This window comes from Nilaparvata lugens, unplaced genomic scaffold (genome assembly GCF_014356525.2).
Source record: "Nilaparvata lugens isolate BPH unplaced genomic scaffold, ASM1435652v1 scaffold7425, whole genome shotgun sequence".
NCBI lineage: Eukaryota > Metazoa > Arthropoda > Insecta > Hemiptera > Delphacidae > Nilaparvata > Nilaparvata lugens.
The window spans coordinates 1-13,633 of NW_024093174.1; the positions used below are offsets into that span (position 1 = coordinate 1).

General features: G+C 34.5%; 1 protein-coding gene across 1 annotated transcript; it reads left to right on the top strand.

Moving 5' to 3' along the window:
- Window positions 1–1,653: 1,653 nt before the first annotated feature.
- LOC120356654 (innexin shaking-B-like) lies at window positions 1,654–2,550 on the top strand. Its single transcript, XM_039445613.1, has one exon. It carries the CDS (start codon window positions 2,080–2,082, stop codon window positions 2,548–2,550), a length of 471 nt encoding a protein of 156 aa, XP_039301547.1. The 5' UTR covers window positions 1,654–2,079.
- Window positions 2,551–13,633: the final 11,083 nt, after the last annotated feature.

The following is a 13,633-nucleotide window of genomic DNA, read 5'->3' on the forward strand; positions in this document are numbered from 1 at the left end:
GTTTATAAACTCTCTAACATATTTTTTCTCCTCTTGTTACAGGTTCCACAAACCGCTACTGTGACGTCACACAACAGTATTTCAGTTCACGACATTGATTTTACAGCAATTCATAACTGGATTACGTGATGAGTTTTCAGAAATAAGACAACTTGAAGAGAGGCTTAGCTGCATTTGCGAGGGGAGCAACGGATTTTACGCTATTACATTTCGTGTAGGACTGCCACTGTCGTTGAGACAGTGACTAGATCTGAAACCGACCTCGGAAAAACGATGAAAAACCTCTCCGCAAACAGATTTCCGGATTTTCCGAGTCTATGCGGATGTATAGCGTGTTGGAGCAAATGACGTTCGTGTTGGTTTCGTTATTGTTTTTCAATTATTTGTTGGGGCGGGAGTTTTCAGTTCGAAAATTGTGTGAAATAAGGGGGTCTATGGTTGTTGAAGGGCTGAGGTGTGGGGTAAGGGATGTGAACTTTAATAAACGTTGAGGTGTTTTCGAATCTCTGTGTTCTAGCTCAAAAAAGTTGTCTAGGAGAGTGATGTGTATTTTCTTCATTAGAAAAAATGATCAAATCTTCTTCGAAAATCAAATCTCTCCAAAAATACCTATTCCCAACCTCTGTAGATCAATCTCTTCCATAATTCATAGTTTTCGAAAGATTCCCACGGAGAATACACGTTCCATCGTGAGTTTTCAGGTGTGATTTTGTTTGTATCTTCAATAGTCGTTACTAGAGACATTCCCAATTTTTGTTCAGTGATTTTTGTTTTAATAACCACCTACATCAATATTGATATACGTATTCGGTTTTGGATCTCATAGGTTTAGTTTTGTCACAAGGTTCTTGATCTCTGAAGCATCCCCTAGTATCTAAATTAACATTCTCATTATTATATTAATGTCGTTCACACTCTGACTCTTCCACTAAAAGCAACATACTTCCAACAAAATTTTCTGAATTGATTAGTACATCAGTGAAAAATCTTCCTGTCTACCAGAGAATAGATTCATAAGAGGCCTTATACAAACGTACCATAGTGAAAGTGTAACCGGAATATTTATTAAAACAGTTTTAAATTGTTATAGGAGTGATCACGAACATATCATTGTAATAAATGTTCTACGAAAGAGTGTCCTTAAATTTTTGAACATGTTTAACAGATTTTGCGAGTTGAGATTATAATCATCGTATAATTGATATAAATCAAAGTGACCTTACATATCAAATCAGGTTGATTCATTCAGTCCTAGAGAAAGGTGTTATATAGAGTTTGAGGTGGAAGTATTCTCAATTAAAGAAACATTATCATTGAAACATGATCATAAGGTTGATATAGGCTGGGTACTCAATCCACCAATCAAATTGACGAGAAAAGTGTCCTTAAAGAGATCCAAACATGCATACAAAGATTGTATAGTCATTACATACGATTCAACGGATGTTCAAACACTGAGTGTATCTCCAGATAGCAAAAAGTGTCCTTAAATAGTCCAGAATGTTAGAAACGTCAACGTGGTTATAGCTAGTGGATGTGTCTCCAGATAGGAAAAAGTAAATGTGAACATTGAAACATGTCTACAAAGTTGGTAGAGGCATCTTAAGAACTAGTTAATGTATCCCCAAATAGCAAAATGTATCCTTAAATACATGTTTACAAAGTCTGTATAGGCGTTTCTACTACTATTGAACGTGTCTCTAGATAGCAGAGAGTGTTATTAAATACTCGAACAAGTCTGAAAAGTCGATAAAGGCGTGGTTAATACTAGTAGGCGTGTCTACAGATAGTGAAAAGTGTTCTCAAATACCCAAACATATAGGCAAAGCTGATCTAGGTGCGGTAACAACTAGTAAATGTGTCTCCTAATAGATAGAAGTGTTATTAAATACCTAAATATGTTCACGAAGTTAGTGTAGGCGTGGTTACAACCAGTGGGCGTGTCTCGAGTTGCAACAATGCTCTCCGATTGGCCAGTGGGCGTGTCCTCCCTCCGCTACCGCCCAATGACAGTGAGGTGGGCGTGACTGGTGTGACCAGGGCAGCACGCACTATGCACCCTGGCCCTAGGACTTAGCAATGCTGGACGTTTTCCGAGGACTTAAGAACTTGATCAAGGTCAGTCACATCCACATCGACTCGCCCATATTCCGCCTCCACTACAGCATCACCGTTATGATCCTGATTGCCTTCTCGCTGATCGTCACGACTCGCCAGTACGTCGGCAACCCCATCGACTGTGTTCACACCAAGGATATCCCCGAGGATGTGCTCAACACCTACTGCTGGATACACTCTACCTACACCATCAGGTCCGCCTTCAGGAAAAAGGCCGGTGTGATTGTGCCTTACCCTGGTGTGGACAATTCCAAGGGGAAACTTGAGGATCGAAAGTGTTACGGGTACTACCAATGGGTCTGCTTCTGTCTATTCTTCCAGGTAAGATTCTGCTACTTTACTTCGCAAATAATTTTGTGGTCTTTTATCCATTTTCTCCATGAATATCGATACGTGTTGAAACTATTTCCCCAAATTAATAGCTACAAGTAGGTAACCCAAGCTATGCAAGGGACCAATTAATAACTTTACATACAGAAAACTTAACATAATGGAATATTGAAGAATTCAAAATAGGCCTATAACTATCCTCAGTGGATTAAGAATCTATATGAAAAATTTCAAGATAAGTCCAGTAGTTCAGACTTTATGATGCGTCATATGTGAATTTCTATTCCGTACGTATATAAGCCAGTTCTTTCATCCATTCTATAGTGAGGTCCACGTCATAATGGCAGTGGAGAAAGATAGGAGAAGAACGTTGCCGATCCCTGTCTTGTCAATGCCTTCTAAAGACGGTAGCTGATACAGGTTTATTGATGTAATATTAACTGTTCATTCTCGTTTAAAATAATCAATTATCACCTTCCTTGCCCTATTACTATAGGTAAGGAAAGTGTTGCTTTCCAGAAAAATTTAAGGTACCCTAATTTCATGTTTTCTTTATGTTTCATTACTTTCCTTGCCCTATTACCATAGGTAAGGAAAGTATTGCTTTCCGAAAAAAATTGAGGTACCCCAGTTTTTAAATTTCTATACGTTTCAAGGTACCCTGAGTCCAAAAAAAGTGGTTTTTGGGTATTGGTCTGTATGTGTGTGTGTGTGTGTGTGTGTATGAGTGTATGTGCGTTTGTGTACACGATATCGTCATCTCCCAATTAACGGAATGACTTGAAATTTGGAACTTAAGGTCCTTACACCATAAGGATCCGACACGAACATTTTCGATAAAATGCAATTCAAGATGGCGGCTAAAATGGCGAAAATGTTGTCAAAAACAGGGTTTTACTCGATTTTCTCGAAAACGGCTCCAACGATTTTGATCAAATTCATACTTAGAAAAGTCATTGATAAGCTCTATTAACTGTCACAAGTCTCATATCTGTGAAAATTTCAGGAGCACTGGACCATCTATGTAGCTGATACAGGTTGATTGATGTAATATCTACAGTTACTGTTCATTCTCGTTTGAAATGATCAATTGTATTTTAACAAGCGAGAAATTCTTATTTTGCAATAATTTTATAATGAATTTCCTTAGTTAAAATGAAATATTTTGTTACTCAGTTCAACATTGTTAAAAGCCGATCTGGCAACAGAGCAAAGCGAGAAAGAGATAGCACTATCTGCTTTGTTGAATGATAGACAAGGATAGCAATACCAGTGCTAATAAAACACTGCCATTATAACCTGGACCTCACTATAGTAGGTAACCCATGCTCCGCAAGGAACCAATTAATAACTTTACAATCACACAACTTGACATTATGGAATCTTGAAGAATTGAAAATAGGCCTATAACCATCCTCAGTGTATTAAGAATCTATATTAAAAATTTCAAGATAATCAGTCCAGTAGTTCAGACGTGATGATACATCAAACAGAATTTTCCTATTCCGTACGTGCATAAGGCAGTTCTTTTCTTTATTATAGTAAAGATTAGGTATCATATGATTATGTAATTTAATATTATGATACCATAGATTGTTCCGAAAGCAATGTCTCGATCTCAAATTTATTCGAAAGCATTTACTTATTCTTTCACTTATTCGAACGCATTTACTTATTCGAAAGCATTTACTTATTCTTTTACTTATTCGAAAGAATTCACTTCTTCTTTTACTTATTCGAAAGCATTTACTTCATCTTTTACTTATTCGAAAGCATTTACTTATTCTTTTACTTATTCGAAAGCATTCACTTCTTCTTTTACTTATTCGAAAGCATTTACTTATTCTTTCACTTATTCGAAAGCAAGGCTAAACTTGGGTTAGCTGCACAGTTATTTGTGTCATATTCTTGAACTGAGAACTTAAAAAAATTAGACAATAATGCTATCTTCCTCTCACCTCCATAATAATAATAATAATATTAATAATAATAATTAAAATAAAATAAAATGAGACAATAATGCTATCTTCCTCTCACCTCCCATACTCATATAATGCTATCCTTCTCTTACCTCATGGTATTGAAAAACAGTAGAATTAGATGCTGTTTCCTCAGAGCTCCGGTGACAGAAGTCAATGCCAATGATGTTCAATGAACAATAACATAATAAACATTATAATGCTAAATCGTCCAGTTTGTCTTATAATTTGGTGATAGCCGTTTGGTATCTTATGCTATTTGTTTGTGATGAACAGCACATAACATTTGTTAGTTCATTGATAACCAACATTTGTTGTTATTATTTCTTGTTAATTGATGAACGTATTCAAATGAAAGACTCTTTGAATATTTCCAACACATGAACATTAATCTACTAACAGTTTCACTTTGTCTTAAAATTTAGTGATAGCCGTTTGATCTTTTATGTTATTTGTTTGTGATAATAAACAATATTATTTGTTGAATTATTGATAACCAACATATGTTGTTATTATTCCTTGTTTGTTGATAGACGTATTCAAATGACAGACTCATTAAATATTTTCAACACATGAACACTCATCTACTAACGGGAAAAAGCTGGCTTATATAACTCTACAATGATTGTAGAAAGTAGTGTTGGAAATAGTGTTACTGTTATTCAGATAAAATTCGAAAAATGTAAAATAGTTTAAAATGATCCAGATATATCTAATTGCAGGATATTTATTTATTTATTTATACATTGATAAATACAATATCATTCTCAATTATGAATGATTGAGAAAGGAACAATAGATTTGAAGCCCAAATATGGGAGAAATATTCGAGAAGGTTCCATCATAGAGAAACGACATCCTGAAAAGATATCTCATGTAGGTTGTTAATGTTTCAATTTTCAAACCGATTTTTGTTATCACAAGCCGATTACTCTAGAGTACTATCGATCAATTAAAGGGGACGATGACAAACTGGGCTGACGACAAAGTGGTTTTTGTTCTGTTTTGCCGGGTGAGAGTGTTTAGAACGGCACAATATAAGTACAGAGAATAAATAATCATTACAATAATCACTCATTCACAGTCACGTATCAATTATCAGTAAATCATTCATTTATAGCCACTGTAAAGATGCGTACAGATTACGCGCCGCGAACATGAGCAATTCACTTTTAATCAGCTGATGCCAAGCTTTTTAATCTATATCTTATACCTTTCTGTAAAAATACAGATATAGTCAGCTGATTGAAAGTGAATTGCTCATGTTCGCGGCACGTATAGTGTACGCACCTTTAGGCTCAAGTCACACTTACGCGACTCAGGTCGAGAAAAGACTGGACTCTAGTCAAGAGCATGTGTTTTCAAATGGTGACGTCGCGGAGACTAGAATCGACTGGTCTGAGTGTCACGATTTGGAAACACATGCTCTCGACTAAAAAATAGAGTCGAGTGCATGTGTTTTCAAATGGTAACGTCGCGGAGACTAGAATCGACTGGTCTGAGTGTGTTGGAAACACATGCTCTCGACTAAAAAAATATAGAGTCGACACTCCTCTCGACCTGAGTCGCGTAAGTGTGAGTTGAGCCTTTAGTGTAGACTACCACCATCACGATAAAGAACTAGGTGGACTATCAGATAGAGTTCTGTGGCTTGGTACAAGAAGTATCTATGTCAAAATATCAACTCTCTCACAAATCAGCTTGAAAGAATATCACCTTGTATTTTCCAACTACGGCATTTCAATACGGAAATTCGAGTGCTAGAAGTGCAGAAGTCGACATTGGTAGTTCTGGCCCGGAGTATGAATGATAAATCTATAAACATATGTCTTCATTGGTAGTTCTCGCATTCTGAGAGTGGAATAACCAAAAGATGACATTGGTAGTAAAAAGTTTATAACTTTCTATTGCTTTGAGATTGGCACTTCTGGAACTCAAAATAATCACGGTTAAAATTCAACCGGTTGCTGTGCAACCGGACATGTATGATCTATATATATATATTATATATAATATATATATATATATATATATATATATATATTATATAATATATATATATATATTATATATATATTATATATAAAAAGCGAAATGGCACTCACTGACTGACTGACTGACTCACTCACTCGCAGAACTAAAAATCTACCGGACCAATAAAACGTTCAAATTTGGTAGGTATGTTCAGTTGGCCCTTTAGAGGCGCACTAAGAGATCTTTTGGCAATATTTTGACTATAAGGGTGGTTTTTAAGGGTTTAAAGTTCGTCTTTTGGCATGTAAATTCTTTTTTTTCTCTTAATTATAATTGAAAAAAGGCCATACCAAATGTTAATATAGAACTATAATCTAGAGAGAGTAACTCGTCGAAACAGTTGTTAACTGGTAACTAAATTAATAATTTTGTCAGGTTGGCATTAAGTTGAGTTGACTTTGTCAGGTTGGCACCAAGTTGAAGATTGAAATGCATTTATCGCGGAAAATTGATTGGGCACTGGTACTTCAATCAGAGCTATTCCTGGGAATATTATATTACTAGCCGTCAGGCTCGCTTCGCTCGCCATATCCGTGCCCGTGCCCCCTGGCTAGACGATATGGCGAGCGAAGCGAGCCTGACGGCTAGTTCGCATATATATTTCTGATGATTCGAGATCTCAAAATCTTTTTTGAAAGGTAAAAAGGTGTCAATCACTCACTTTTCAGTAACAATATTCAATATTACTGTATTCAAATATTTTATCAATAATATTTTCCATTTTGTACCTCTGGTAGATAAATGAGCACACATCAAATAATATACCGGTATAAGCTATCATCTTTAGAAGGCAGTGACTCGGCAGAGAATCGGCAAAGCTGTTCTCCTATCTTTCTACACTGTCATTAAAACATGGACCTCATAGGCAGTTTCGCCTCCAGTCATCAATGAGATAACTGTTTTGAAAAAAGATTAAAAATCTCTCCTACACTATAAAATTTCTCTCTAACGCTCTCTCTTAGCCTCTCTCAGTCTCTCTCTCTCTCCTCCCTCTACTATCGAACGTGTATTCTTCAAGAGCATCTTTCAACTGCATTAATAGTCAACACTGCTGTAAAAGTTTTATGTTGATTGCAGAACAAACTTTGTGCCATATAAAAGTTGGATTATAGTTTACTCAAAATATATCAGTTTACTCAGAATATTGGAAAGTGTTTACAAGTTGTACACAAGATACTAACAACTATCAAAAGTGTCGGAGTCGAATGTTTTTGGATTGGCCACCCGTCCGTCAATCATGTTTGCCATAAATATACAGATTTTATAACTTGAACAGCGAGCAGCACTTAGCTCTTGAAAGAGAGCTTGAAGAGACGTTGAAAGAGAAAAGAGGATGGAGGAGATGGGATATAAGATAAGGAGAAGAAGAGAAAGAGAGGGAAAATGAAGAGGGAGAGTAAGAATGGAGAGCAGAAAAGAGTGATATGAAGAAGAAGAAGAAGAAGAAGGAGGAAATATAATATAGTGAATATTATCATAGAGAAACAATAGCGTGAGTAGATATCCCATGGTATAGGGCGTTTTTGTCGCAACTTTTACTGTTATCTCAAGTCAATTACTGTTTATTATTACTGTTTTGATGGGGTGAGAGTGTATGAACGGCACAATATAAGAGACTACCAGCGTCACGGGAAAGAATTACATGAACTATCGGCTTGAGATAACAGTATAAGTTTGCGACATAAACGCCCCATACCATGGGATATCTACTTACTGAATGAAAAAGACTAAGAAATTGTCAAAAAACCACTGATTTATTGATAATTAGAAAGACCGGGTTTTTTAAGAGTTTATCAGAGATTGACAATGGTGTATTAACCGAATCCGGTCTTTCTAATTATCAATAAATCAGTGGTTTTTTGACAATTTCTTAGACTTTTTTATTCAATATGAATAATTACCACAATATCAACTTCTCAACTACACAAAAAAATCTACTTACGCTATTGTTTCTCTATGATATTATTTATGCAGCAGAATCTGCAACATGAGTGGATTATGAAGCTGAAGAAGATAACGAGCGAAAACGTGACGGAATTTGAGGTTGAAGAAGAATGAAAAGTAGGGAAGGATATTGTGTCGATGAAGCAAAAGGCAGGATGAGGTGATGAAGAAAGATCAGAGAGAGAGCGAGAGAGTGTTTGAATAGAAGAAATTATGTAGGAAAAAATGCAGCTGCAAAAAAGTCCAAAAATAGATAGAAGCTCGAAAATACAGGACAAGAATAGAGGGAGAGGATATTAGCATAGAAATAAAAATCATGTTTTTGGACTCAGGGGACCTTGAAACGTATTGAAAACTTGAAATTAGGGTACTTTAATTTTTTTTGGAAAGCAATACTTTCTTACCTATGGTAATAGGGCAAGGAAAGTGAAAAAGGTTGCAGAATAAGCGAATGGAAAGGAGAGGAGAATAGGAGGATGCTGTAGAAGAAGAAGGAGAAGGAGAAGAAGAAGAAGAAGAAGAAGAAGAAGAAGAAGAAGAAGAAGAAAAAAAGAAAAAAAAAAAAAGAAAAAGAAAAAGAAGAAGAAGAAGAAGAAAAGAAGAAGAAGAAGAATAAGAAGAAGAAGAAGAAGAAGAAGAAGAAGAAGAAGAGAAGAAGAAGAAGAAAAAGAAGAAGAAGAAGAAGAAGAAGAAGAAGAAGAAGAAGAAGAAGAAGAAGAAGAAGAAGAAGAAGAAGGAGAAGAAAAAGAAGAAGAAAAAGAAGAAGAAGAAGAAGAAAAAGAAGAAAAAGGAGAAGGAGAAGAAGAACGTGAAGAGGAAGAAGAAGAACTAGAAAACGAACAGAGAAGAAAGCAGTTTGCACTTTAACCGCTTAGAATCCACTAGAGTAGTCTGTAGGATGTTTATAAGACAGTGTTTGACAGTGTGTTAAAATTGTTGATAGTGGGCTATCTTGGAATGTCTAAATATTTCGCGTCTATAGCCTAGTCCAAGACGAATCCATTCCTACCACATATTTATGACGCATGTAGGGGAATCGCAGAGCTCCGATTAAAAACTATGGATTATATTTTGACTCTCTGCTACGACTATACGTCACAATATAGCGGTGTTGAAGAGTGGGTTGACCTCAAGGCTGGTTCATTCTAAAGGTGCGTACAGATTTACGCGCCGCGAACATGAGCAATTCAGTTATAATCAGCTGATGCCAAGCTTTTTATATCTGTATCTTACCGTTTCTGTAAAAATCTGGTGTGGCGCACTCACACAACTTTCCTTGCCGTTATGAAAATTGATCACCTGACGCTAGTGTTCCCGCGCATCTCAAAGCTACTATTCAAAGATTTTAGTCAGCTGGTGACAGGGCAATAACGCTGAAGACACACATGAGGTCTGCTATCTCTTCATAGAGAATGATTCAATAGAATCAACGATAATTTGCAATTGAATAATCATATTTTCTCGAATTAAAAGCTTATTTTCAATTTTAGGTGAAAATGTTACTGAACATTAATTGTAGAGATTTTTATGCTTAATCTTCTCCACTCGATTTTTTTGTTTAAATTGTATCTGAAGCCTGATGATTGGGAATCTAAAATTGAACTTTGCATTGATGGGGCGGAGCTCCTGAAATTTTTACAGATATGGGACTTGTGGCAGTTGATAGTGCTTATTGATGACTATTTTAGGTATAAATTTGATCAAAATCGTAGGAGCCGTTTCCGAGAAAATCACGAAAAATCCTGTTTTTGGCAACATTTTCGCCATTTTAGCCGCCATCTTTAATTGCATTTGATCGAAATTGTTCGTGTCGGATCCTTATAGTGAAAGGACCTTAAGTTCCAAATTTCAAGTCATTCCGTTAATTGGGAGATGAGATATCGTGTACACAGACGCACATACACTCATACACACACACACACACATACAGACCAATACCCAAAAACCACTTTTTTGGACTCAGGGGACCTTGGAACGTATAGAAATTTAGAAATTAGGGTACCTTAATTTTTTTCGGAAAGCAATACTTCCCTTACCTATGGTAATAGGGCAAGGAAAGTAAAAATACAGATATAATCAGATGATTAAAAATGAATTGCTCATGTTCGCGGCGCGTATAAATCTGTACGCACCTTTATAGTGAGGTCCATGTTATAATAGCAGTATCCAATTAATATTGGGGTTGCTATCCTCGTCTATCATTCGACAAAGCAGGTAGCTCTATTCTTTTCTACCTCCGGAACGTTGCCAGAAAGTTTGTCAACAATGGAGAACTATTATAATAGTTATTGATCAACAAAATATTCAATATAAATTATGAAAATTCATAATTTTATCATTGAGAAATGATACATTATATGTTGAGGTCCATGTTATATTGGCAGTATTTTATTAACATTGGTGTTGCTATCCTTGTCTACCATTCGACAAAGCAGTTAGCTCTATCCTTTTCTACCTCCGCAACGTTGCCAGAACGTTTCTGAACAATTTTGGAATATAATATTAATAAACGAAATTTCCTTCATCAATCATGAACAGAATCAATGAAGTATATTATATATACTTGACGAATAAAATTGGATTCATTATTTCAGAGAAGAATGAACAGTTAATATTTCATCGGATATACCAGTATCAGCGATCCTCTATAGAAGGCAGTGGCAAGGAAAAGAATCGGCAATGCTCTTTTTCAATCTTTCACCACTTTAATCATAACGTAGACCTTACTTTGGCAATACCAATTACAAAGTTCCATTCAAAAATAAAAGATAATACAAGACACAAATATAATACACATAAATAAAAGACTCGTAAATATACTAGTAGTTCTGTGAAAAGTAGACCTCACGCAATATTCTCATCCACAAGTATCTGATTGAAACTATAGACCTTATGGAACTAATGCAATCGACTGGCTTCTCCACACATCTGTGTAATCACTTGTCAGCTGATTTATGATGAATAATATTCTATAGTCTGATTTTTACTCTAATATTGGCGTATGAAGGAGGCTCCTTTTTCCTTTTATATTATCCTTGAAATGCAAAATTTCCAAAAACCTTGTATATACGTCGACGCGCAATTAAAAAAGAACATACCTGTCAAATTTCATGAAATCTATTACCGCCGTTTCGCCGTAAATGCGCAACATATAAACATTAAACATTTAAACATTTAAACATTAACATTTAAACCATTTAAACATTTAACATTTAACATTTAAACATTTAAACATTTAAACATTTAAACATTTAAACATTTAAACATTTAAACATTTAAACATTTAAACATTTAAACATTTTATTAAACATTTAAACATTTAAACTTTAACATTAAACATTAAATTAACAGTAAAACATTTAAACATTTAACATTTAAACATTTAAACATTTAACATTTAAACATTTAAACATTTAAACATTTAACATTTAAACATTAAAACATTTAAACATTTCAACATTTAAACATTTAAACATTTAAACATTTAAACATTTAACATTTAAACATTTAAACATTTAACATTTGAACATTTAAACATTTAAACATTTAAACATTTACCATTTAAACATTTAAACATTTAAACATTTAAACATTAAACATTTAAACATTTAAACATTTAAACATTTAAACATTTAAACTTTAAACATTTAAACATTTAAAATTTAAACCTTTAAACATTTAACATTTAAACATTTAAACATTTAAACATTTAAACATTAAACATTTAAACATTAAAACATTTAACACATTTAAACATTTAAACATTTAACATTTAAACATTTAAACATTTAAACATTTAAACATTTAACACATTTAACTTTAAACATTTAAACATTAAAACATTTAACACATTTAACATTTAAACTTTAAACATTTAAACATTTAAACATTTAAACATTTTAAACACTTTAAACATTTAAACATTTAAACATTTAAACATTTAAACATTAGAGAAATGCCAAACCGTCGACTTGAATCTTAGACCTCACTTCGCTCGGTCAATAAGACACATTGTTGGTTACAGTTGTGGGTGTAAATGATTTCTGCAATAGTTTCCAAGCCTGTTCAAGTGTTACTAATGATATTATAGAATGTAATGAAAAAGTAGTTAGCTACTTTAGTTCAGTATATGATTTGATTATCTTGCACATCTGGTTACTAAAATACCAAAATAACTTTATTCCACTAAAAATAACAGTGGAACTCGGACTATTAACAAGACAATCTGAAACAGAGGTGTACAGAAATATCTCAGGTCAAATGTTGATGGCGGATCGACCTATCTTAATTTGAACACAAGTAGTAATTTATTAACTAGCAAATGAAGAAAATGACGCGTACTTTCCTCTAATGCCTTATTCCTTGCAACAGCGCTATTTTGTAGAATATAATTGACAATTTCTTCTCTTCATGTAGTAATTTCTCCGTCTAAAAGCATAGAATTATGTCTTAATTATGTATTATAACACATTGTGTTATAGGCCTATATCTCATCTCCGATGAGGAGATATACTTCCTATTAGATTAGTTGTGCGCCCCATTTTTTGAAAGGGCATACAGCAAGGCATGCCTCTTCCGTGCAATATAAATCCGACCTCTGACAAAGGAATGTTGAACAGTTTAATTGTGGACATAGGTAACGGAATTAGTGCAATTTTATGAGGCATGCATTCTATTTTTGTTCCTTATATAATGAGCCACGTCAGTAATTGAGAAGAATGACTCAAATAGAGTGAGAGAGAATGAGAGAGAGAGAGAGAGAGAGAAGAGAGAGAGAGAGAGAGAGAGAGAGAGAGAGAGAGAGAGTGAGAGGAAGAGAGAGAGAGTGAGAGAGATAGAGAGAGAGAACGACTCAAAGAGAGAGGGAGAGAGTGTGTGAGTGAGGGAGTGAGAGAGAAGAGGGTTGAAAAGTGAAGGACTGAGAAGTGGGTTTGCCAGAGAAACACGGAACAATAGAGTTTGAGCTAGGAGAGCCAAATCTTAGGATCATTTTTTCTGCATTGACGTATGATTGAACGAGCGTTAGCGAGTTCCTGCTCTTGATACAAAGTCAAAATATTGTTGTCTGTATATTTGTATCTATGTTGTACAATAAATTTTGACTCCTTCAATTATTAATTTTAAAATTATGTGTAATTATATTCCTCGAACCATTTTACAGATCAAGTACGTTGGAGAACCAAATTCACTGACTCCTCCGTCTTTTTTCAGACAAAAAATGAAAGGCT